This window comes from Mustela erminea, chromosome 6 (assembly GCF_009829155.1).
Source record: "Mustela erminea isolate mMusErm1 chromosome 6, mMusErm1.Pri, whole genome shotgun sequence".
NCBI lineage: Eukaryota > Metazoa > Chordata > Mammalia > Carnivora > Mustelidae > Mustela > Mustela erminea.
The window spans coordinates 107569157-107595981 of NC_045619.1; the positions used below are offsets into that span (position 1 = coordinate 107569157).

Genomic DNA, 26825 nt, shown 5'->3' on the forward strand with positions numbered 1-26825 from the left:
AACTCAGATACTGTCTTTGAATTCCATCCTCTGGAGTATTATAAGAAACATGAAGTCCGCAGTCATATCGGGGTCTTCTTTGCTTTATGCTTAGGATCCACACAGTGAGTGCAGGGCGGGTAACAACAAGGTATGTGAGAGAGAGGACTTCTCGTAGCAAGTGTTGGATTCTCCATGATCCTGACATTCTGGGTAAAATACTTTACCCCCAGGGGTGCAGCAGCTGCCTGGAGCAGCTGGAGCAGAGGAAAGGGGTGGAGGATGGAATAGACGCGAGACAGGGGCCTGTCTATTCATATATCCATGAATTGAGTCTAGCAAAGAGGTGATTTTCCGGGCCCGGGGGAGTGGGGGCGGGGCTCTAATGCTACAAGGACCAGATGGCAATAGAGCAGGAGGAATTGTCAGGGGACAGGAAGACAGTGGGCCAGCTGGTACTAAAGAAGACCTGATGTGCTCATCTTGGTATCACCTAGGGCTGGTAAAGTCGTGGCATCTGTGATACCATTCCCTACACTTTGTACCCATGGCAGACATCACTAATCTATCCTGACATACTTTCCTCTTATACATGGAGAAGTCGCAGAATCCTCTAGGGCCAGCATTTTAGTCTGTCCTGTCAACCAGCTGGCACAAGAGTAGAAACTTATTTATTGTCTGTTGCGGGTGTGAGGACAGAAAGGACATAGATTTTGGATTTCAGCAAAAATGACAGTCCAGACAGGTACAAGCTTTGTAGCATTGAACAAGCACATTCGTCGGGTCTTTTTTGGTTGCGAAGGACAGAAACCCAATTTGAGTTAGCCTAAGCTAGGTTACTTAAGTAATATAACCAGAAAGCTCAGGGTATGGCTAGATCAGGAGCCCGATGAGATTGTTGGGGTCCATCTCTAGGACAGAGTGTCTCTGCGTCCTGTCTGGCTAAGCCAGGTCATTGCTGGTGCCCGGGGCAGGGCGGTGGGGGGGGGGGCGGTTGGAGGACTACAGGGCTGGTGGTGGAGGTGATAAGGTCTAGATAGGTCACAAGGAGAGCAAAAGTCATCTTGAAGGTCAAACATAGAAGGAAGGATCCAAGATAAGGACGGGGAGGGGTGGCTGGGAGAGGTGTCAAGTGTTCATCTGAATAACATTGAGCTGCAGCAAGGAGAGAGACGGGCTCCCCAAGGCAGTTTGTTCTGGGCCCAGCAGTTGCCCTGGAAGAGACTTGTGTACACAGAGCAGAGGGGAGGGTTGTTGTGGGGAGCCTTGGAAGCGACATACCTGCTCTAGCCACGGTTCTCTGGGCAACTGATGTGGCATCAGATGCCAGACTCTCTGCCCACACTGTTACCCCATTCTCTGCTGCTTCTCTTGATCCTGCTGCACCTGACCAGGTGACAAGTCTCAACGTCGTGCCTCTGTTCTGGGATACAGAGCTCAGCCCAGGCTGAGATGATCATGGGTAAACCTTGGAGGATCTAGGGTGAAGCATCCAGCTTATCCGACGGGGGAGGGCCCACCAAGTGGGCAGTCTTTTTTTTTTTTTTTTTTTTTTAAGATCTTATTTATTTATTTGACAGACAAAGATCACAAGTAGGCAGAGAGGGAGGCAGAGAGAGGAGGAAGCAGGCTCCCTGGCTGAGCAGAGAGCCTGATGCAGGGCTCCATCCCAGGACCCTGGGATCATGACCTGAGCCGAAGGCAGAGGCTTTAACCCACTGAGCCACCCAGGCGTCCCCCAAGTGGGCAGTCTTAGAGGCAGTCCTGAAGGCTTCAGTTGCCCTTACACCAGAGAAGTGTGAATGCCTCTACTCTGGATTTTATGGTTCCCAAACAGGGTTCCTCCCTGTGTTTCCTCTACCCTACCCTGTCAATCCCAGCCATGCACAGCTCCCTTTCCCCGATATCGAATGCTATATGATGAATCACTCCAAAACAAAGTGCTTGTAGTAGTAAGCACCTGGCTGCCTCCTACAGTTTCTAAGGATCAGGAATTGCTCAAGGCTCTTGCATGAGGTTGCAGTCAGATGGTGAGTGGAGCAACTGGGGAGTGGCCAGGAGTCTCTCCCTGCACATGGGCTCTCTGTGTTGGCTAGTTTGGGTTTTCTCACCCCATGGCAGCCTCAGGGTGTGCACTGTGTTGTTTTGAAAGGCACAGACTGTCATTTCTTATGTACTTTATTGGTGGGATGGTCACCAAAGACCAACCCCATTTCAGGAGGAAGGGACATAGATCCTCTTTCCTAATGGGAGGAATGTCAAAGGATTTACTGACATAATGTGAAACCATCACAGCCCTCAGCCCCCTCCTAGTCAACCAACACTCATTGCCCAGATGGGTTTGAGGTAACTGGAGGTGACCTAACTTTGGTCCAATGCCTTCATTTCATTATACTATTTTTATTTTTGGAACTTGGGTGCAGAGACTTGAATAAATTACACTCTTCAATTCATTGTGCATTTGTCATCACTGATTCATACAATGACTCTCTCTTTATTCATTCACTCATTCACTCTTCCTTTTTATCCCTCTATCCTACTTTCCTTTTTTCCTCCTCACTTTCCTTAAACAACCGTTGTATTATATTAAATGCATGTCCTTTATTTCTGTGTGTTCTTATAAATGTGATCGACAGATCACTTTGCGTATGTACTGTTTTCCATGTCCTCCTTTTTCCACTTGCTCCATTTTTCCAGGTCCATACATGTGCCATGCATGTATGCTATAATGCATACATCTCCTCTGTCTGGTCGCCTAACATGAGTCAGTGAGACTGGAGAGGAGGAGTGACATGTCCAAGGTCACATAGCCAAACTGGGACAAGAATAGTTTTCCTGACTCTTGTTTTCTCAGCAGCACACACTCATGTTTGCATGGTTCCCCTCCCAGGCCCTTGCAATAGTTTGAAATAAGATTTTTTTTTTTTTTTTTTTAAATTGCGAGTCTGGGTTCCTTTTTCAAACTCTCCTGTTTTCTCCCTAGTAATTGCCATCCTCTGTCTTCTGCTCCTGCAGGTTCCAACTATGGGAGCCCGCGCCCAGCTCACGCCAACATGAATGCCAATGCTGCTGCGGGGCTCGCCCCTGAGCACATCCCTACACCGGGGGCCGCCTTGTCCTGGCAGGCAGCCATTGATGCGGCCCGGCAGGCCAAGCTGATGGGCAGCGCCGGCAACGCGACCATCTCCACGGTCAGCTCCACGCAGCGGAAGCGGCAGCAGTATGGGAAGCCCAAGAAGCAGGGCAGCACGACGGCCACGCGCCCGCCCCGCGCCCTGCTCTGCCTGACTCTGAAGAACCCCATCAGGAGGGCGTGCATCAGCATCGTCGAATGGAAATATCCTTTGTGCTTGGGCCTGGGCGGGCTGCCCCCGGGAGCCCCAGTGGGGCCAGCCCCATGATTGCTCCCAGAACCACTGAATCTGTGTCCCTGGGGCGTTGTGTAAACGCAGAGTTTTCGGTGCTGCCCGAGACTCAGTGAATCAGAATGTCTAGAGATAGGGCTCAGGGATCTGCTGGAGTGACAAGCAGGGTCTTTTTTCTCATATATTTTTTTCATCCCAAAGCCCGCATTTGAGCAAGCAATCCTGAGAGGTTATGAGATATCATCTAACATAGCTGAGCCTGTCCCGTGATCCGCGGGTGTGCTGGGTGAATAGTGGTTGCGTGCTGCTTACCCCCTAGGCTTCTTTGCCTCCTGTGTCATGGGCCTGGTATAGTTTTGTGACCTCTGCTCTCTGTAGGAGGAGGGAGCCCGAGAAATGTGAGAGGGCAGTGGTCAGTGGCCCACCCAGGCTCTTGGTTCAAGGCCTAGGAGCAGGTGTTCTCAAACCTGGCTGCACATTGGCATTGTCTGGAAAGTTGTAAGAAAACACAGGTGCCTGAGCCCTACCCAGGCATATATGAAAGTTCTCCAGGTCATTCTCCCGGGCAGCCAAAGTGGAGAGCACTGGCCTGCAGTTTCAAACGCAGGTCCACTTTGCATGTCTACCCAGTGAGTGGGCCCTTCTGAGAAAATGGCTTTGAAGGACCGGGCTCTCACTATGGAATTACAGGCCCCTTAACAACATGGGAATTGTGGGGTGGTGGAGATGGAAAGGATCTTCAAGGTCAGTAGGTCCAGCCCTGACTCGGCCCAGTCATACAGTTAGTGACAGACAGGACTAGAACTCTGGGACTTAGTGTTGGGCATTTTCGTAATAAGAATTCATTCAGGGCGGGTTATCACATCTCCTGGGGTTCAGGATGGGAGGGTTCTATGTTATCCATGAGCTTCCATGGAAAGATTGAAGAGCTTTAGTAAGTAGGGGTTGAAAGGCAAAAGAAGATGGCTCGGGAGGGAAGAGCTTCTGTTTAGCAAGAAACGTTAGTTCTGTAAATGTTTGAAGCCCTCAGCTCAAAAGGTAACTTTAAGAGAAGGGAGCATAAGCCACGTGGCGGCTGGAGAGCTGGCCATCTGTCCTGAGTGGCCAGGCAGGCTTCCTGTTCCCAGAGGACTGGGTGAGAGGCCCGGCTCTGGGCAGCCCCAGCATGCTGCTGTCACAACGGCTTCATCAGAACCATGCAGTGGGAGAGCTGGGGGCCATGCGATCCCCAAAGGGGAGAGCACTGAAGCCTGGAGAAGCTGAAGATCTGGCCCAGATCACACAGCCTGCAACTCACAGAGCTGGGTTTTAAATCCAGGTTCTCCAAGTCCCCGGTCCATGCATGTGCCCCTCCCCGTGCACCCATAGCACAGAGGAGACGTACTAGGGTACATGTTCAGGGGACACTGTCCAGCCCACAGGGATGTGGAGGGACCTGGGTCTGGGGCCTGAACCATGCCCCATCATGGTGCTGCCCCCTGTATTCTGAGTGGTCACAGGTCATTGGAATCTCCAGTTTCCGTTTCCTCATCTCCACTGGCAGTAACCAGCGAGGGCGGCAGGGTCTGTGCCTGTGGGAGCCTGCTCAGAAAAACATGTCAGGGGATGTGTTCCGTGCATACGAGTTAACTTCATCAGCTCTGATTTTTCCTCCTGGGACGGACAGCTCCCTGAGAGGCAGCTCTGTGTGCAGAATGGAGCAGTAGGTGGTGACGTACTGGCCTGGGAGGAACTGAAGAGGAGAGAGAGCAGCACACAGGGCAGGAGGGGGAGTGTGGGAGAGCGGGGTTTTTTTAATGGCAGTGTCTGGGGCACTGTTCATGGAAACTGGTCACAGAGCCACAGGGGGCCCAAGGCAGGGACCTGTGAAAGGACTGTTGACCAGTGTTAGCCAGGCCATGCCACCCCAACTCGGGGAATGTGCCCTCCCCTCCTGCAGGAAAGGAAGCAGGCCCAGCTTCCACAGTGCTAGTGGATGGCGTTCCCACATTGCCCTGGAAGGATAGCTGGACAGGTCAGGAGGTGGCCTGGTGCACCCGCCTTTCTGTGTTCCTGGAAAGAGTGGAGTCCAATGCTGTCATTAAGAAGGAAAGACAGTTTAAAAAATGATCTGGCTGTCACAGGGTGACACAGTACGTTTCCAGGTTTTACCTGGCTTCTCCTCCACTTTGCAGCTCGTGGCTTTTCTTATCTGGCTGATTGGTTTCTTTATACATTATCCTCTCCAGCAGTAGCCAGGGACTTTTAGCATAAGATGATGGATGGGTCGCCTGGATTAGGGGAAGGTGTAGAAGTGATTATGTAAGAAACACCCAAGCTTAGCCACCACCCACTTTGGTGGAAGGAACGAGTTGACATTTGAGGACAGATGCATGAGGTCTGACTCAGTTGAACCGATGTGCTGTAGCCCTGGTTGGGGGAGGAGGGGCACAAGGGACCAGATGATGGGAATGAAACCAACCAGCCCCTGGACAGAATGGGACTTTAGTAAGCAGGTGGGGAACTGGCTAGGAGGGAAGGGGTTTCGTGGTAGGAGGTCTAGAAAGTATGAACTTTCTAAAAATGCTTCAGAGTGACGTGAGGAGTGATCAGCTTAGAGATCAGTGTAGAGTAAGTCATCCTTGCAAACTCCGACTTCAGAAGCAGACTTCCTAGGTTTGAATCCCAGCCTACCACAAGCTATGTGATGTTGAGCAAGTTAGCGTTTCACCTTTCTGTCTCCTCAGTTAGAAACGGGGGTGATAACTGCACATTCAGTTCGGGGGTTTGCACGGAACAGAGCAGGGCCTAGCACCACACAGTGGTGTCAGCCATTGTCCCGCCTGCTGTTGTTACCATCTTCAACACCACCAGCGTCCTTACTGGTTTCTTGGTCAACTCAAGGGGCAGCGTGGCCTATTGGAGAAGATGGGTCTGTAGGTCTGGCTCTGGCCCTGGCCCTGCTACTTGTCAGCTTGGAACCTGGGAGAGGTTGTTTTGTTTTCTGTATCTGTCAAGTAGGGCGTTAGACTGCACGTCATCTTCCTGATATTAGGCCACACACAGAAAATGACAGCCTTTGTGTTGTTTGCTGGTAAATGGACCCCCCGCTACACCTGTGCGGCCGAGGGGGATCCATGACCAGCACAGTGGCTAAAGCCATGACCAATGTGCCTTCCAGGCCCAGAGTTGCCCTGTTAACGTAGGTCAGAGGCCATTCACGGTGGGGGAGTGAACGCTGGACTCTGTGCTCAGGGTTCTAGGCGTGACTGGGAAGTACCCGCTGTGGGGTTTCGGGAAAGTTTCTCAGGCTCTCTGGGCCTCAGAGGTTTGGACGAGATGATCTCTAAGGTCTCTCTCCCTGCTTCAGTTCATTAACTTCGTGAGTACAGATTTCCCTGGGAGAGTTGTTCCCTTCTTCTAGAGATTTCCATCCTCTTCCCTTCCTTATCTTGTCGGGCCCCATGGATGAGGCCGAAAACAGGGCAGTGCTGGGGAAGATGGGGTCCAAAGATCATGAACTGGCCTTCCCTTGAAGCTTCTCCTCTCTGGTCCTCAGCTGTAGGTGTAGGGTGGAGGGACCAGTATCATATTAACTCCTCTTTCCCTGGAGAATGGGTTCTGCCCAATATTTTGATAAAGAAATCTGGGCCCAAGAGCCTCACGAAGTGCATGGCTGTTAGTGAGTGAACTTGGCTCGTCTCTCCAGATCCCAGCACACTCCAATGGAAGTCAAGAGCACCTAGAACATAAGGCTTGGCCCCTGAAGGTGGGGCCTCCACAGACTGAAGAGGGTTGGAGGAAAGATGGTGGCCCTGCCCTGAAGGACAGGACATAGGCTGTCACGCTCTTGAGGGTCCAGAGCGCCCAGCCATCGTCAGGTTCCGTGGAAGGTGTCAGGAAATAAAGTAGGAGAAAAGAACAATAATCACTCCCAACTTCAGATTAAAAGATCAAAAGTAAATGTTCGAATTTCAAAGGAAAATCTCAACGTCAAGTTTGCCTCAATTCTGTCTCACCTCTCCCACCCCCCCAGCTCCAGTCCCCCCCGGAGCGGGGGCAGCATGGAAACCACAAGAGGAGGGGTGTCGGGGGGGACCGCCCGTCCTGACCAGAGCAGACCCTGCTCTGTAGAAGCAACCCCAAGCACACACGGGGGAAAATGAAGTCCAATACCATCTAAATAAATAAAAGAAGAAGAAAAAAAGTTTTTAGAAATCTGTGTTTACTCTGGCACGCGACTGGCCTCCACTACTTTTGACATATTAGGAAAAATTTTGGCGGGGACCCATTAGAAGCACTTAAAAAGGCATATGTTTCTTTTCAGAATACAAGGGGATGGAATGTATTGTTAAAACAAAATTCTTAGGAATCTTTGATTCATTTAAAAATATATGTATAGTATGTTTGTTTCACTTGTGCTTTCCGCAGCATTGACTTCCTTAACTCTCTTCCTCAGACCATTTGAAATCATTATTTTACTGACTATTTTTGCCAATTGTGTGGCCTTAGCGATCTATATTCCCTTTCCAGAAGACGACTCCAACGCCACCAATTCTAACCTGGTAAGTCCACCATCCCGTCTCTCTCTGCTTTTTTCCCTTGGCGGAGGACCGAGCTCGGATCACACGGATTCCAGGTGGAATGTGGGGAGAAGTGAGACGTGCGTGTGACACGTGCAGGGGTGCTGCCGAGCTCAGAGCTCAAGTGCTGTTGCTGTTTATTCAGATCAGCACCTGTCTTATCACAGCCTGTTTTCAGGAAGAATATTTCAATTAGGTGGTGGTTAGCTCTGTGTGTGTGTGTGTGTGTGTGTGTGTGTGTGTCTTTGTGTCGAAGGCTACAAAATGTGCTGTCTAAGTTGCACTTGCAGGTGTTTGCAGGAGCAAGCTTTTATTCTTGGATCACTGTTGTATTTATTTTCTGTGATGGTGTCCCATTGGTAGGGTTTGCTCAGGTGATCTGTAGTATCACTGCACAAGAAGCAATTTCTAGGAAGCTTTTAGGAAAGTTTCCTGTTGCAGCCAAGATGCATTATTTAGTTGACGAGGTTTTATTTTCTTGGGAAAGACGGCTTTCCATTTGGATTGTTGGGAATCCAGTGCTGCTGGCAGTTCGGGGTTAGAATTTGTCCATGGAAAAAGCGTGGAGTGTGTTTACTTTTGGCCGAGCGTGAAGTCATTATAGAGGCCTTTGCCCCGTCTGGGCATGGGAGGAAAAGAGCTCTGGAATGCAGCCGGCAGAATCGGGGCGGTCCGGGGCGCCTCTGCCACAGGCTGTAGGAAAAGCCTGTCTCTCTTGCCCTCTCCTGCAGACACCATAACTTTTCCCGTGATTCCCACCAAATGCATCTTTCCCCATCATTAGCACCTTCCTCTAATTAGTGAGATGGGACTGTCTCATGAGATCGTTCTGAAAAGAAGCAGGAGCGTTACCAAATTCTCCTTTCCCTTGTTGCTGGCTGTGGATAGCATCACGGCTCGAGTTCTTCTGCTTCTTAACCTTCTACATTTTCTTTAGCCCCCTCAGCATCTGAATCGGAGGCACATTTTCAGCTCCTCAGCTGCGTTCCCCAGTCAGTTAGGCCTGGCTCCACATTGAGTAAGGTAGTGTGGCTCGGCTGGGGTGGCGTGTCAGGGACAGGTTCCAGAGCTGGCCCGGGAGCTCCGAGGGATGACACGGCCAGAGTCAGCAGGCGGAGCCCTTGCTGCCGTTCTCGCGGCCTTCTTGAGGCGTGACCTTGTCTCTTAACAGGCAAGAAATCTTTCCTGTGTCAGAATAAGTACAAGCAAAAGTGTCTCCCGAATGGCCCTTCAAGGAGGAGCACCTTCCAAGGGCTGTCCTTCTCTGCGTGTCCACCCCCCCCCCTCCCAGCCTCCTGAAACCCCCGCAGCTTCGTACTTAATCTGCAACTTGAAAAAAAGACTCTGTGTTTTGTTCCGAAGAGGGTGAGACTTTGGGTGGACTCCAGGCAACAGCAGTGGGGAAGGTGGACAGAGAGTTTTAGGGGGTTTGCCTTTAGTCTCTGCCTCAGCCCCTCTGGCCCAGCTCCCTGGGGGATTAGCAGCAGTGGGGGGCAGGGGAGGCACCGCTCTGTGGGCAGCCTGTGCTGGCTGCATCTGGGGCTGGGAAGCTCGCACTTGGTGGGGGCGGCCGGGCTGGGGAGACCATGAGGAGCTGCGTTGGACCTACTCCAGAGCCAGGGAGGAGGTTGCCGGCTGCAGAGACTGCTGGAGGGACAATGGATTTTTAAAATCCCAACGCAGAGTGATGGAGGTGTTCTGAAGCTGGGTGTGCAGCTGTGTGACTGCACTAAAAATCCTGGCAGCATACACTTAACAAGGGGTGACTTTTATGGTATGTCAATTATGCCTCCGTAAAGCTGTATTTTAAAAAAAGAGTAACACCGGCATGAAAGCCAGGGCCTCACAAGACCTCCCAGTGCCAGTGGCTTGTTGTTCTTTGCTTCCTTACAAATGAGGGGAGAGGTTACATAGGTGGAGGGAGAGGGGATGGGGACAGCCAGTGAACTTTGTCGTGAAGTTACTAGGAATTTGGGGCGTGTGGAACAGAGGGTGCAAGGTTGGAAAGGGGCTTCTCGTTGCTAGAGCAGTTCCTTGTTCTTTCAAGTCACAGCTTGGCCAGTGACTTACTAAGGGAAGGAAGCATACTCATGTTTCCTTTATCCCCAGTCCAAACACACACAGACGCCCAGACACACATGAGGGCACAGGAGCATACACACACACACACACACACACACACACACACACACACGGATACACGTGCAGAAAGGCATGCACAGATACACATATACAGAGAGACACAGACATATATACACAGACACATTAACACACATAGACACACACAGACACATACAGAGACATATGGAGACACACACATAGAAATACATACAGAGACACATGTACACAGAGAAACACACACATGCAGATACATACATAGAAATAGATATACACACACAGACATGTATACACAGACACACATAGACACAGACAGACATAGACACACACAGATATACAAACATACACATATGCACAGATACACAGAAACACATACACACATACATAGACATATACAGACATACACACGGATACACACAAAGACACAGGTACATGCTTCCCTAATTCTGCTCTATCCAAGCTTCCTTTAATATATATGTAATTTAAAAATTTTAATGTTGACATGTTTTTCAGGAAGAGTATGCATTTGCTACATCGGCCAGTTTGTTTTTGCTCTCTCTTCAGCTCCGTGCTCTCTGTGTTCTGTCCCCATCTCTAGGAAGTAAAAGATACGGATCTCAGTTGGCAAACTCAGGAGGGAAAGAAATGCAACTTGTTTTTGCTTTTCTCTCACTGACCATTCTGCCTGATTTGTGACTCCTGTTGCCTGCAGCCATAAACCTCACCTCTGTAAGGTCAGGGCTCTCAGCCCCTTTCCGGGAGTTGTAGCTCAGGGCCACTGTATTGTGGAGCCAAGGGGACATGCTGTTCTTGGTGTGGCTGAGCCACACTATTGAAGTGGCCTTGTCCCTCCTGGAGGGGCCTTGGTCTTTGGTCCGCGCAGGCGGTGGGCTCTCTTGTTACCAACATGGGGTCTCTTGATCTGTAGTCCAGACCTCTCCTGGCCGTGCTGGGGCTGTGAGAATGGAGACATGGTGAAGATTTCACGGGCCCCGTTTCAAGGACATATCTCAGGATCTCACTCGTTTTTGTTTCCTGGCTGATGCTCCCAGGTTCACCAACTTGAGATCTTTGTTTGGGGCAAAGTGGCATAGCAGAAGCCGCCGTGGTCGTGCAGACTGTCCTCAGTGCCCTGGCTTACACTCCTTGGACTCTGAAGCCATGTGTGACTCCTATTCTCTGCATCCCACTGGGTCATACCTTCCCTGGGACACTGAAGGCCACTGACCTGGTGGCCAAGGGGCATTAGAAAACCCCTGAAACAACCAATGAAGCCAAACCCACATTGGCTTATAGGCGAGGCTATCATTCTGCTCCCTGGATGTAGCCAATATGAGCCTTGTGATTTGGGCCCTCCTCTTCCCCCTTCTCCCTGCAGCGTCTCATGTTGTGAGATGCCCCTCTGTAGAACTCTTTGCCTGTTGGCTCTGGGACAGAGTTACTATTAAGTCCTCTCCTATCTCTTCCCACTTTCTCCCTGCTTCTTCTAGTTTCTAGTGTTGTTTCTACAGGAACTTTGACCAGGTTGCTGTCCTGGTCCTCTTATTTTCTCTTTTTGTGGTCTTCCCTTGGTGAGCTTATCTACTTCCACAATTTCATGTTCCCTTTCTAGGTAAGTTGTTCCTAGACTTAGGTGTCCAGCTCTGAGCTCTTCCCTAAGGCCTGGACTAGTGTTTCCTGCTTTAGAGGGGTCCGTGGACCTGTGCAGTAACTCCTGAGACCGCCCTGACTGATATAACCACTTGGATAACCTCAACGGAAAGATGCCAGTGTGTGTGTAGATCTGATTCAGATTTAGTAGTTCTGGGGCATGGCCTGGGAATATGCATTTGAAAAATTCCTCCTGGGCTGGAGTTAAGGGGCTAAGGATTAGTCAGGTTTGGGAACTACTGGGTTTTTGGATAGTGTTAAATTTTTCGTTGGGCTGATGTGGGTCCATGCCTTGGCCTTACCACTTTGTCTCTTAATCTGGATCTTCATGTGGAGTTATTTCGTCTTCTTGAAGCTCCGATCCCTGGCCTGGTAGATGGAAGTCACACTCCCGCCTGGGGTTCTGGGGCAGAGAAGGGCCAGCAGCCGGCAGGAAACGCCCAGGGCGGTCCTGGCCCACAGTGATGTGCGCCAGGATGTCCCGTAGACCCCTCAGACAGGCAAGTCCACGTAGGATCCAACTTCCCTCTCCTCACACAACCGGACTCCAAAAAAGAATGTAAAAGAAACCATGCATGAACATTGCTTCTGACCTTTGCCTTTAGCCTAGTCGCTGGTTCTGTCAACCTTGATGTCATACAGAGTCACCTTGAACACCTTCTGACCCTCACCATGCTCATTGAGCAGATTCAGATACGGCCATCACATTTAGCTTCCTTTCTAGTTCCAAAGTCATTTGTGTGAACTTTCTGGGCCTTCACTTCTTTATCTGTAAAATGGGAATATTTACCTCATAAGTTGCTGTGAGGATTAATGAGGTAAGATGTTTAAGGCTCTTAGAAGAGCTCCATGAGGAGAGCTCCGTGTGGGGAGTGGTGGTGTTGTTACCATCCTGCCATGGACAGCATCCCCCCAGGCCATCATGGCCTTTTGCCTGGACTCTTCCAGTCACTGCTTGCCTTGTATTCTGCCTCCGGTATCTCCTTCCATGGGTCCATCTTGTGCTCCTTCAGTCATTTGACAAACATGCATGCCAAGAGCCAGGCATGGTGTTTGGGATATTTCAAGAAGCAGACAGGAAAGATAAACATACAGATGTTTGCAAATAGTGAAATGTCTTATAACGGGTCAGGGTGTCAGGGAGGAAGCATGGATTCATTTAGCTTTTGGGAAGGGGGTAAGGGAAGGCTTCACATGGGAGGTCATATTTAAGTTGCATCTCCCAATAAGAGGGGATTTCCAGGCCGAAAGAGTCATTTCGGTACACATGTGCAAGGGCCCTGCAATTGTGCCCTTTATGACTAGAGTTTCAAGTGAATGAGAAGAGAAGAGCCAGGTGCTGGCGGGCTTCCTGGATCACGCCAGCAGTTGAACATAACTGCAGGTGATGAGAAGTTCCTGAAGATCTTCAGAGCAGGAGAGGGCTGGGTCTGGGAGTATATGTGGGAAAGGGTGCTTTTGCAGCATAATGAAGCTGGCTTGGATGGAGGTCTCACTGTTTGTGAAGAAGAAAAGAAACTGCAGAAGTCTGGATAATTGTGACAGGGATAGAGAAGAGGGTGGTGGATTTAGGAGCTAACCTTCCCTGGACCTGTGACCAGTTGGATATTGCAGAAGAATCAGAGAGAGCTGACTCTGAGGATGTGATTGCCCTTAGCCAGGACACTGTCAGGAGAAAGGTCACATTTAAGGGGAAAACACTGAGGGGTACAATTTGAGCTGTGTTATCGAGGAGCATGCAGATGGAGGTGTCCAACAGGCAGCAGATATGGGTTAGGGGCTCAGGAGGTGGTTGGTGCTGCAGAGGGAGGAGTGAGAAGACAGAAGGAAATGCCACAGGCCCAGCTTGGAGCACTGGCAGGGTGGACAGCAAGAGGAACTGGTGTCCCAGGCTGTGGCCGCCCAGTGGACAGAGTGAAAGGAACCACGGAGGACACGACAAAGGTTTGGCCTGAGAGGTTAGGAGGGAAACCTGAGGGAGTAGAGCCTTAGCAGCAAAGGTCAGAAGGTTCAAAAATGTAAAAAAGAGACCGTTGCTGGCTCAGACTTGTCTCTGTGGCAGCCCTGCAGGTCCTAGGAGAATTGGCCTGCTCAAGGGGAGGTTGGGCTCAGGACCTAGTGCAGGAGGAAGGGATGTAGGTCTACATCTGTAGTCTCACCGAGGCCCTGAGAGAGTAGACGTGTAACCCCTATTTGCTGAGCGTCAGTGTTGTGCCAGAACGTGGTCCCCGATCACTTAGGTACCCCTAAATAAAAGCGCGAGAATTCTCCCATTACTTTCATGGCATGGTGCCATCTTTTAAATAAGGAAGTGCTATTTCAGAGTCCTGCTCTCAGAAACTGCAGAGGAGGGGCGACAGCAGTAGTGGTCAGACCTCGGGGGGTAAGGATCACATGAAGACCTGCTCAGAAAGTACACTCCCAGGCTCTGCTCCCAGAGCCCCCCCATTCTGTGTCTGGAGGGGGTTCTGGGGTCCCATTGGCAAGCAGCGGCCCTGGTGACCAACACAGGACGGGGACTGGGGACTGCTCTCCGAGGACAGTGACTCTGATCTCGTCATCGTAGAGTGGACCCTCCTTCGGCTTGCCCGCCCCAGTCTGCCACTGCCTACCCACAGCTCTCTCTGGGCCACGTCGGCTGCCGAGAGGTTTCCCACTCTGTTGGGCTCAGAACAGACTGTTTAACGAAGCGCGCTCGCGCTGTCACAGAATTAGCCGAGAGTCTTCTTCTCACACACACTGGCAAGCCCACACCTGCCCCTGCTCCTGCTGTGCCTTCCCTTGCAAATTTGTCAGCTTCCATACATTCTCCGTCACCCTCTCCTTTCTTCTGCCTCCTTAATATAACCCCCATTTATTTTTCTAGCACTTGGCTTTCTTCTCCTTCTGAGACATGAAAAGTATGCTGGGATCGGAATTTTTTTTTTTTTTTTTTTTTGGCTCTTTCTCTCATTACTTAAAGAAAAGTCTGTTCTGCGCTCCACCTCACTTGTACTTCTGCACCCAAATCCATCATCTTTGTTATCTTTTCTCATGTTAGCAAAGCATCTTGAAACTGAGATGGCCCATGACACGACATTTCTCTATTATTATTCACAGTCTTGTCATTGGTGGTGCCACCTGCCATGCAGCTCGTCATTTTATACCCTGTCCCACCGATAGCCGTTACCCAGGAGTTGTGGGGTACGTAGGCTGTCTGGGAACCCCCTCTGGGCTCGGGCTGAACGCATTGCATGTGGGAAACTCCCAGGTCTCTCAAACTCTGAAGTCCACAAAGACTTGGCCTGGGTTGAAATAGTAAGAGAATATATTTGGCATTTGACCTTGTGCAAAGAACAGAGCTGTGTACTTTCTGGAGCAAGAGCCAGGCTCTCGGCAGAGGCAGAGAGGCCAGAAAAGGACTTGTTTTAGGGCTGGGCTTGCTTGCATCTCTGCGAGGGAGTGGAGAGAGCTCAGGGGGATGGGTTGCTCAGAGGCTCTTGAGTTACGTCAGGAAGAGGGTTGGGATGTCAGATTTTCCCACTTCCTGCTATAAAGTTGGGCAGCGATGAGAGTTGGCATCCTAGGCTGGCCATGAAGGTTAAATGAATTAAAGTATGAGAAATGCTTAGAATGGTGCCTGCCTCAGCAAATGTGTGTTGTCCTTTAGAACCAGAAGCCGAAAGCTGTCCCCTTCAGCTGATTCCTTGGGGTAAGTCAGGATTGGTGGCACTCAGGCTTGTTTTTACACCAGAAGGGTAAGAGAGGACACCAAAAGGCCCTGTTTCTAGCAACTCTCATGTGGCAAGACTGACACGTGTCTGCACATGCCTCACCCTCACCGTCAGACTGCAGAGGGAGCAAAGCAGAAATGCATTCGTGGAGGAGAAAATGAGCCCTGAAGGGACATCCCTGGGTGGCCTGTAGGGGTCTCCGTCCCTCACACCCACAGGTGTTTTTTGCTTGGGACAAGCCTGTGTCCGTCCCTTCTCGGTCACAGCTCAGGGAACCAAAGTGGGCCAGAGCACTGTAAATCTGAGCTTCCCTCATCCCCAAGCTGGAGGGGGCGAAGACACTCCACAGTGTAGTTTAGGCCACTAGACGTCCTGGGATGAGTCCGGGACCTGCCCACCGGGCGTGAAGAGACCCCTGTCAGAGCTTCTATCTGAGCAGTGAATAAAAATGCCCATTGGGAGGCTCCTCCTCTCCCTGCAGTGAGTTTTGATTTCTTTTATCATCAGGCTTTTCTTGTCTTTGTGGGCTTTCATGCATCAACAAAACGTGATTTACCATTGCTACCTCATACATGTCCTCCTCATGCCCCAGATGCACACCCTCGGCAGTAATACTGGGGCTGTAAGGTATGCTCATAGCAGATCACAGGTAGCAAGCTGCAGCATCATCTGCGAATCTTCTCTGTGCCATGTGGTGGTGGCGGGGAGCAGGGCTGGGAGGGGGGCAGGCAGTAGCGCCGAGGCAGTCTTTATGCATTTATTTATTTATTTTTTCTAAGTAATAATTTTTGCAGAAAGTGCATACATTCTGCAGAATGAAGCATACAGATGATCACGACTGAATACTTCTTGCATGAATGAATAAACACAGACTGGTGTTTGAGGATATACGGGAGCAGAGATTCTTCTTTTATTAAACATTAGCTCCTGTTCCTTGTAACATTTCCCTGTGTTCAACCAACGTAGACCACTTACACTCTTAATCTGCACCTTAAAAAAAAAGTAAGATGCCGGATTAAGGTAAAAAAAAAGTAAGATGCCGGATTAAGGTAAACTTTGGCAGAGATTTTATAGATGAGAGAATTCGCAGGACGCTGTGTTTCAGATCTGCGTGAGGTCTCCCGTCGGAGGTTCTGTCTGGCTGACCTGGGCTGAGCGGGACCTGGGTGTGTCTGCAAAGCTATCCTGGAGCCAGGGCACTGAGCTAGGAAGGGAGACAGAAATGGTGTGGCCTTAGGTCGGTCACTTAACCTTCCTGTTTGTGTCTCTGCCGCCCCATGGGAGTAATCAGTCCTGCTTTGTCATAGTAATTGCCTTTATGCAGTGACCAGCAGGTGCCAGTGCTTTGCAAACACTCTTCCTAATCCCCATAGCAATAAATTACAATATCTATTTACTTCTTTCCTTGGGGGTGGAGAATTCATCCCTTTTGTTTGCTGCTCTATCCCCAGGGCCTTGAGTGGTAACTGGCGCATGTCAAGCTCTTGATAAATATTGGAGGAGCGAATGAATGGCCCCTGCCAGGGTTTATCTCTTTGTTTCAGGTGAGGACACTGTGTCTCGGAGAAGTGAAGTGACTTGGTGAGTGAGGGGCAGGGTCTTAATTTGAACTCAGGACCATTCGGTACCATCACTTGGGCTCTTTGCTCTGTTCTCTGGAGTGTTAGAGTTGCTGTGAGCATAGAAGGAGGTAGAAAATGTTTCCAAGATTAAACCTGCTGCAGCGGTATTAACAGGTTAATTAAAAAAAAAAAATCCAACAAATTTGGTTCTGTTGGAAAATGAGTTCGGTAAGCCTCAGGCAACCAAAGTTATTAATTTTTTGTTAGATTCCTTGGGGTCTTTAACATGTTAGTAACACTCACTACTTAGTGCTTTGAGTGTATTAATGCATTTAAGCATCATAATAACCCTATGAGATAGACACTGTTATCCCATTGAACAGATGAGGACACCGAAGGTCAGAGAGTTGAAGTAATTTGCACCTGGAAACACAGCCTCCAAGCGAAGATGCTGCTTGTAGACAGAGGCAGTTACTCCCAGCACCTTGTTCTCAGCCCCGGGCTCCCTGGGCCTCTGCCCACCTTCTCACCACAAGACAGCCTGGGGAATGGTCTTCCTTGGAGCACACCATGGGGAACAGAGAACACTGTGCTCAGGTAAAGCAGTGGCTTGAAGCCCCCCACACAGGAGACAACCTGCAGAGGCAGGGCCAGAGCTGGGAGCAGGGCAGGACACACTACAAGGCCAGCACAGCTGGGGAGGGGGGTGGGTAGGGAGGCTGCCTCAGGGGTGTGGCCTTTCCCAGGGGACCACTGGCTCCCCATTGAGCTGTGCTTCCTGTCACTGGGTGCCCTGGGGCAATTGTTTGACTCAGTGTTTCCTCACTAAATATTTCAGAGGAGAAGGCATTGTCCGCTCTGCCTTCGCCAGCGGATGGGGTGAGAGGAGAGGATGCTTTGAAGTCTAAGTACAGTGACACCTCTTGCTCCATTTTGATCCATCTGCCTTCATTTTGGGGGGAATATGTTCCATATGTATTCACACCCAGGGTAATGGAGCCCCTTTCATGTACTGAGCTCCTTTTAATGGAAGTGTATTTGAAGAAAGTCTTTCTAGAATGTAAAATACAGGTCCCTGGATCTTTAAAAAAAGAATTCTCAGCATACTCTGTGCTTTTTCTGGGACTGCACAGTCATTGGGAATATTCAGTATACAAATTTGTGTAATTCCCGAAAGCTGTCGAGAGGGTGAAGGAGAGTCCAGATGGCCCCTGAACACTGTGCCCTGAGACGGTCTTTGGGCCCTGTTTTCATACACCATCCTTGTTGGGGTGTCTCCTGCTCCAGGACCGGCCCTTTCCATTTGCTGTTTTCCCTCTCCAGGGAGTGTAGGCACTAGATCCCCAAAGCCATCCTATATGGGCAAAGTCTGAGTAAACAGATTCCGACTGATGAGGCTCCTTTATAGGTAAGGTGCATTAGCTTTAATGTGTGGAGTTTAGAAAATTGATTTTGGCTTCTCAGAAGCCTTTTTCCCTCTTTATTCCCGTTGTTCCTCCTGACTTCTGTATGATTGAAGTTGTTGGGTTAGTGCCTTCCAGCAAGCAGGGGTTACAGCCCCACTGTCCACACTCAGGGGCTCCCACTCGAAGTGCTGCCTCTGCTCGCAGCGTGTCTCAGTGTTCACTCGCTTAGTCCTCGCAGTAACTCCAGGAGACCTCTCTTGTTATTATTATAGACATCTCATTTTCAAGATCAGGGCAGGGAGGCACAGAGGAATGAACTAACCAGCCCCTGGAGTGTGGCCTGTCACCCCACGCCCTTCGCTGCTGCGCTCCGTAGCTTTCTGAAGGTGTAAGTGATGAAGTTCTTGAACCTAGGTGGGGTGAGGTTCGGAGCCGACGGCTAAAGAAAGAATTCTTAAGACGTCTCTGGTGCAAAAAGGTGGTTTATTAGAGCACGGGGACAGGACCCCTGGGCAGGCAGAGATGCGGCCGCCCCGGGTTGTGAGGGTAGGCATGTTATATACCCTGCTGTTGGGGGAAGGTGAGGGGAAGGGAGGTTTCAGTGGAGTTTTCATATGCTAAAGAGGGCCTACAAGGCGCCAGGATGTTCCAGGCCTGCCGGAGGCCTTGCCCTTGCTGCTGGATCAATGTTGTCTTTAGACCAGCCATTAACATTAAGATAGTTGGGAGACTTTTTGGTGGGGTGTCACAATCCTGCTATCAATCGTCTTTGTTAGTGAGATTTAGGACATTTGTAAGCCAAGGTAGACTCCTGTCTAGCAGGATTGTGAGCTCTGCAAGTTAACTATTTGCTTATTGTTCATGGCAGTCAGGGCTGCCTGAGGGATGCTACACTTATGGAGGGGAAAGGGTGAAGAGGGGGTGCAAGGCACCAGCTTTTGCTTTGTCCTCAGCCAGCCTCCTGCTCCCTCATCATTCCCCCCTGAACAATTTTGACCCTTAAATCTTTAAGGTGGTTGAAGGTGGAAGATCTCATCTTCTGTAACGTCTTCGTGCTAAATAGGGGCGTAGAGCTGTCCCTACCTACTGGGGTCAATATTGATCAGTGGAGGAATGTATAGGGGAGTTACGAAAGGCGGAGGCAGCCGAACCCAGCGCTGACAGTGAAGGAGTGTCTTTGCGCGTGGTAAGGATCATCTGTCTTGGTGAAGTCATTGCAGCAATGGAGTCTCTGCACCAAGTAGAGAAACATGAACAAAGCAACATATTAAAGTTAATAAGGCGAGAAGAATGAGAAGCCCGAAAAGGAGATTTGGCCATAGCCCTCCTCCAAGCCAGGAACTTAACCATTCACTGAAAGAGAGAGAAGGATCTTGTAGGGCCTTAATCTGGGTGTTCATATCCTTTATTATTCCTGTGACATTTTTGCAATAGTCTGGGATGTATACGCAACATTCTGTCTTGATAATTGCGCATGTGCCACCCTGGGCGGCTGTCAGGACATCCAAGGCCATCCTATTTTGTAGGACTGCCCTGCATATCTGTGACACTTCGGTATTAAGCTGGGAGATGCTATTTAGTGAATCATTGAGTGCCTTTGTAGTATATTAAGCGCTTCTACATGCCACATGACATCCTCTAGTCCCGCAGATGGAACAAAAATGGATGCTAAGTAATGATACCATTTAAAAACAGATCGCTTCCATCTTTGTTTTAAATTGGAGAGATTAGCTGGAGTTGTAATGGTTTTAGTAATGCGCCCATGGATCCGGGCAAATCCTAAAGTACAGCGACCTATCCACCCTGGAGGAAGCCAGGGCCACAGGTTGGTTCCACATATCCAGTGGGTTCCGTTTGGAGCTGGCCATCTAATGCCAGGTCGCCTTACCCAGTCAGTAGCAAACCAGTCAGTAGTCTGGAGTACTATTATCTGGGAACACATTTCTAGTGGTAGCCATCCCAGATATCGTGCGTTATTTGCCCAAGTACCACTCGTATGATTCTTTTGTTCCCAGCATAAAACTGCCTTTTGACTGAGCCGTCCAATCATGGGCATAAGCCACAGATGCGCATCCCAGATTTGATATATACCATCCTTAGTATAGCGATAAGGAGGGTTTCGTAACTTAGGCCCATATTTGATTGGGGAGTAATGGCTTGATAGCAATCCCCTTTCCTTCCAAATAGCTCCATGGGCATGTGGTACCAGGAAAGCATATTTGGAGTCAGTATAAATGGTAATTCTTGGGCTTTGGCAATTGCAAAGTGCTAGTGAGCACTATAACATACCTCATCAGAAAATCAACTGTCATTTGTATTTTTAACAGGGACATCTTAAATCTGGCCATATAGAGTAAGCAAGATCAATAACCTCTATTGCTCTATAGAGAAAGAAGTACAGTGGTCAGGTTCAGGCATACAGGTAACTAGGTTTAAAGTTGGACAAGTTTTAAGTATTATTTCTGGCATATCTGTAAGTATAGTCCAATATTTAATTAGCTGGCCTCCACCATCCATTGGTGGCCTTTGGCTTCTAAGACAAATCTGGATCTGATGTGAAGTCATTACAGTCAGGGACTGTTCCATAGTGAGCTTAGAGGCTCTTTTATGAGGGCTGCTCTAGGTTTTGCTAAAGCATCTGTTTGCAATTGCACCTCAACAGAGGTGGCCTCTAGGATAAATATGGCTAAGGGATGAAACCAATAAGAAGACCTTTGAGTGGTCCAACCTTAAAATATCCTGATTACAGAGGATCACTGGCAAGTGAGAAAACTTGTCAAGAGAGAAGGGGAGTTCCCCATGCATCATCCAATCCAATCATAAAGAAAGTGGGGTCATCCATTGTCTCCACAAGTCCATAGTTAATCCTATGGAGTGTGGTATGCTGGCTTTTAGGCAATTTTATTATTCCAATTGTTTAATCATGTGCCGTGTGGTCTGCTAATATCCCCACAAAATAGTAAGATCGACTAAAGAAGCTATTGTACAACTTCTCTGAAGTTTACCTCAAATTGTTTAGCTTAGGTAAACAAACATTTAAAGACAATCAAATCTAGAATTTAACATCCATAAAGGTGTGTTACTAAAACAATTTTTCTCTCTAAAATAACCCTCGTTTACAGAGATAGCCAAATCAGGACTAATTCACTTGTGAAACAAGTCCAGTTTTAACAAACTTGGCCCATTATTTACATAAGCTCAGCAAGAACAGTTGAGTGTGATCATATAGATCTTTTAGAATCTGCTTTGCTGGAACTTCTTATAAGGAATCTCTAGGTTGAACTTTTAGTAGCCTCTCCGGGCCAGAAGCCAAGCCCTGTACTTGCCATCAGGCATGCCTGCAATACCTGTTGATTTGGGCGAATTTCTCAGTGGGCGAATTCCTCTTCTGAGTCTCCGCACCTACCAAAGAGTGACATTCTTTACTCACCTGGTGAGGCTGCTGGGAACTCTGTAAGCAAGGTATCAGGCCAACAGTCCCAAGGGGCTTTATGGCTCCAGGTTTCATAAAGTCAACCTTAGTTCCTTAAAGCTGTCTGGTCATATCTGAGTTCATATCTGAGTCTTTTCAAATATGACATCCCAGTCAAAGCCTTGGTAAAATAACCCATGTTTCCAATTCTTTCCTGTTACAAGGAGAACAGATTCTTATTGAACTTATGCAAATGACTGATTGCCATGGAAGAAAGAATACTTACTAAGACCTTTTGGTTTCAGAGGGTTCATATAGGGGTATAGAGGGTTCATTCAAAGCTTGAATGCTTTGAGCACTTTTACAAATGAGCACTTTTACATCTCTATAAGTTACAGATAACTAGGAGGAAGTATCCCTAGTCTGGAAGAGTGAACATTATAGAGAACCAGCGATGTTTAAAGTAAGACAAAACATTAAGAGACACAACACTATAATCTTTTAGTTCATTTAGTCCCATGTTACTAAATCTGGTGAATGCGGCTTTAGTCAGTTTTGGAAATTCTTACCCATTTCAGTTTTAGGATTTTCAAGTATATCAAATATCTGTATTTGTCCTGAAAGTCCTTTATAGGAATCTCCTTGAAGATAAAACTCATTTTACAAGAAAATTAAAACAATTATAAATGACAAAAACTCAGAATGGATATGGTTAGAGCTAAAGAGACATGGGAGTTTACAATTTAGCTGCAAGAAAATCAGGTTACAATTTCTGTGACACATAACATTACAATATCAAGCAATGATCTCTCAAAACATTAAAACTTTAGGAAGTGCGTAGAATCTCTAGAATAGTTATAGCATTTTCCCAAATGTAACCCAATGTTTGTCACTGGTTCAGTAGTACTTCATGAGCAACTTCGCATATCAAGGAAAAGCTGGAGTTAAAGAGATTTACAACTTAAATCTTGTCAACATTTGCTAAAATTTAAACAACCATCTCATTTAGGACAAAATTACCTTCCTTTACCTTCAACAAAATGTATTTCCATTCCTTAAATCTTTCTTACATATCATCTACTTTCCTGCAGAGTTTCCCTTATTTCCATCAGTCTTAGTTACACTAAGCAGAACTTTGTATTCTTAGAAACACCTTTAGTTATTAACCGATTGTGAACTGTTACAACAGAATTCTTCAGGTGGCAATTTATGAATCAGTTAAGTGGAAAACAAATTTACCAACAGATTTACATACTCTTAGTTTCTTTGCAGTAAGAAGTCAAAAGCACAAACCGACATCCAGCGTGTCTCAGTGTTCACTCGCTTAGTCCTCGCAGTAACTCCAGGAGACCTCTCTTGTTATTATTATAGACATCTCATTTTCAAGATCAGGGCAGGGAGGCACAGAGGAATGAACTAACCAGCCCCTGGAGTGTGGCCTGTCACCCCACGCCCTTCGCTGCTGCACTCCGTAGCTTTCTGAAGGTGTAAGGGCCGGGTATTTTTCTAGAATATGGTCCTTTAATCACCGGAGGCACAACTAGCACGCCTGTCACATAGGTGATGATCTGTTGAGGGACAATGGAGGACCATGGATGTGGGGGATGAGCCCCTCAGGGGCGGTGTTGTGTCTGTCAAAGTCTCCGGGGCAAGGCCCATAACCCCTAGCCGGTGCCCTTTGGTAAGTGTCGGTGAGGAGGGTGCTCGTGTCTACCCACCGATGCCTGAGCACACTTGGCTTTGACTCCTGCATTCTTTCAAAGACCCGTGACTCACGTGAGCTGATATCCTTAGGCAGATAAGCCTTCAGGTCTTCTAAACAGCCGAGAACCTCAAGTTGGAGTGCAGGACCCAGAATCAGCCCGACTTCCTGAGATGAGCTTAAAAACCTGAGTAAGACTTCTTGGGGACAGAGGCATTGGAAGTAGTTTCTGAGAGCCAGAGAGGCCCCACACTGGAGCAAAGAACCCTCCTGCGATCCTAATCACTGCAGTCTAGTGGCTGGGCCAGCCGAGTCGGGTGCGGGGGACCTCAGTAGCCCCGGCTCCAGGTGCAGGCCATGTTGCCTTTCGTGGTGGGGGGCTTTATGGGATACGGTCAGCACTCAGGGCCCCACGGGAGATGGGAAAACATTATAAAGCCTTGGCCTAGAGCCTGGGGAGTGTGATGGCGGTGACAGAGCCCTGGGCTTGCAGTCACCGTCCTGGGTACTTGCTGCAGTTCCGCCAACAGCTAGTTTCCCTAGCCTTCAGACACAGTCATAGCAGATCTCAAGTGAGAGGATGCACGTAAATGCTCCGAACATGCAAAACGCCACATGGATGTCGCTTCATTCTCACGGTAACGGTTATCAAAACGAGACAGAGAGATTTGGTCTCTGACCTGTGTACTCCTTGTTTTTCTGGCATGTTCCCCTGTGAACCTTCTCTTTTAGCCTCCTCTCAAGATAACTTAGAGATGCAAACGAACTAAAAGCCAAGTTCCAAATTTAGTTCCTGACCTTTCCAAGATGGATGGTGAGTGGTGTGGCCATAACCTGCTTGCTGCCGGCAGTGCGGCTGGGCTGCTGGAGCTTGGGAAAGCCGGGTGAGGGGACAGCCGTCCGATTCTTGACTGGGCCTGGGACCTACCATGACCAGGCACAGGGAGCCCCTTGCTGGGGAGCTCGTGGTATGCTTGTCTTGTTTGCTTCCTGGGGGCTCATTCAGCTTGGGCACAACTGAACCTAGGGGATGAGTTGTTCCTTAGCCCTGTCCCACAACTCGTAAAGCCGTCCTCACATACAGAGCAGAAGACACCTAAAAACATGGGAGTTTGTCTCTCTGTGCTCTAGGACACACAGTCACATGCCCTGGGAAGGGTTCGCTCTCTGGCACCTTTGAGTCCTCAGGGCCAGGGTCATACCTTGAGAATAGGAAGGGTGCCCAGAAGGGGACTTTGTGAAGTGAATCAGGTCTTCTGGAGACTGGAGCACAGGGCTGTGGGACTGGTGGCCAGGTCAGAGAGCGCAGGCCTGGGAAGAGCTTGTGGATCGATGTGTGGGCGGGAGGCAGGCAGCAGGAGACCTGGGCTGTTCATGGTTCAGAATGTAGTTGAGTTTGAATTGTGGCAGTTGGACAGGATTGGGGGAAATCCTGGAGCAGAAGGAGGCTCCAGGGGTTGGAGGGCCGGGGAGCACAGGGACATGCGTGGTCTTGATCTGCAGGATGCTACTGGCCCAACTTGCTAGCCTACTTGGTGGCTGAATTCTGAGGTGACCCCTGGGGCCCCACACCCTTGCACCATCAGTCCTCTCCTCTTGGTTGTGGGGCTGTCCTGTGAAGAGGATAGGACAGCACTGTGGGACATGCTGTCCCGCACAGTGGCTTTGAGAAAGGGCAAAAAGTGGAAGGACACAGGTCTGATCTAGTCAGGTGACTTCAAAAGGGATGGGGTCCTTCTTGGTGCAAAGACTGAGAGTACAGGGGGAATTGATGTGTGAGATATGCTCTTTTGCTGGTTTTCAAGAAAGAGAGGCCTTATAGCAAGGATCTGAGCATGACCTCCAGGAGCTGAGAGCAACCTGGGCCGACAACTCTGCCACCAACGTGATGGAGCTTGAGCGGGGACTTCCCTGTCATTCACTGCCCCGATTTCATCCTGAGCAGACAACCTGGCCCCTCTGTATCCAACTACAGCACAGTGAAGTAGCGATTGGGTTTTGCTTCAGGCAACTGAGTTTGTGGTTGTTTGTCCTGCGGCAGTGGAAAACTTCACTTTTTTCCCCACACTTAACACCCCAGCACCTCTGCGCTTGCCTAGGTCTCTGTCCCTTCGCTGAGGAGCTTCCGCTCACTGCTGTTTCTGGAAACTCTGCTGCCTCTACTTTGCCTGGCTAAAGGCGCCTGGCCCTGGGTGTCTCAGCCCAGATCCCGCTCCCCAGAAGCCTTCTCTCCGGTGGACTGTTGCCTATCCTCAGGCCCCGGTGAGAAGTCTCCTCTTGCGGGAAGCTTCCTCTTCCCAGCATTTTCTAGATACAGTGACCCCCTTCGTGCATGGTTTCGCTTTCGGCGGGCTCAGTTCCCTGCAGTCCCCCGAGGTCACAAGCAGATGACCTGCTTCTGGCCTAGCTTCCTGACATAGCTTCCGAAGGGCAGTGGTCGCCCCACGCTGTGTCGTGTTCCCTGTGTCATTCTCCTCCCTGCATGTCCTCACACAGGCAGGCACTCTGTCCTCTCACGTCAGCACGAGAAGGGTGAGTTCAGCACAGCAAGCTACATTGAGGGAGAGAGACCACACTCACTAACTTATGTTGTTATAATCGTTCCATTTTATTTTTAGTTGTTACCCTTTTATGTGCCTCATCTGTAAATTAAACTTCATCGTGGGTCTGTCTGTACGTCTAGGTAGAAACACAGTACATGTAGGGTTGGATGCCAGCATGCTTTCAGGCACCCACGGGGCGTCTTGGGACCCAACCCTGTAGATGGGGCCAGGGGGATGGCAGTGTCTCTTACCTAAGCACTGCTGCTCTCCCGTGTATTCGTATGTGGATCTCACAGTGTTCGGCGTGCAGGGCTGCTATAACAAATTACCACAGGTTTGGTGCCTCAAATTATTTTTCCCTCTCACAGTTCAGGAGGCCAGATGCCCATGACCCAGGAGTCAGCAGCGTGGATTCCCCCCGGGCCCTCAGAGGGAGAGCCTGAGGCGTGCCTCTGCCCTGGCTCCTGGTGTTGCTCCTCGTGCTCGTGTTGGCTGGCTTCTGGACGTCTCACTCCAGTCTCCATCTTCACCTTCCCATGGCCTTCTCCTCTGGGTATCTGTCTCTCTGTGTCCAGATTTCCCTCCTCTTACAAGGGTACCAGTCATTGGATTAAAATCCCTCCCACCCCCAATCCAGTGTAACTAGATTCCATCCGCAAAGACTATTTCCAAATAGAATCACGTTCACAGGGACCAGGGGACACAGTGCAGCTAACAACACACACTCACAGAGGGCTGCACGTGAGCTGCAATCATGTCTGTACGGTCCCAGCACAATGCCTGGATCCTGCAGGAGCTGAGTACTTGGCTAGG

The 26825-nt window shown here is 49.3% G+C and overlaps 1 protein-coding gene and 1 long non-coding RNA gene across 39 annotated transcripts in view; both read left to right on the forward strand.

Moving 5' to 3' along the window:
- Window positions 1-26825, forward strand: part of CACNA1C (calcium voltage-gated channel subunit alpha1 C) — a 732665-nt gene that overhangs the window by 148985 nt on the left and 556855 nt on the right. For all 38 annotated transcript variants that reach the window (XM_032349974.1, XM_032350007.1, XM_032349985.1 and 35 more), the window contains exons 2-3: window positions 2995-3316; window positions 7783-7888. In XM_032349974.1, the coding sequence (XP_032205865.1) occupies window positions 2995-3316; window positions 7783-7888 (428 nt within the window). The remainder of the gene's footprint in view (window positions 1-2994; window positions 3317-7782; window positions 7889-26825) is intronic.
- Window positions 10390-23996, forward strand: LOC116594501. The gene is made up of 3 exons (XR_004287257.1): window positions 10390-16389; window positions 16420-18741; window positions 23253-23996. It is a non-coding gene; the product is annotated as an uncharacterized LOC116594501 (long non-coding RNA).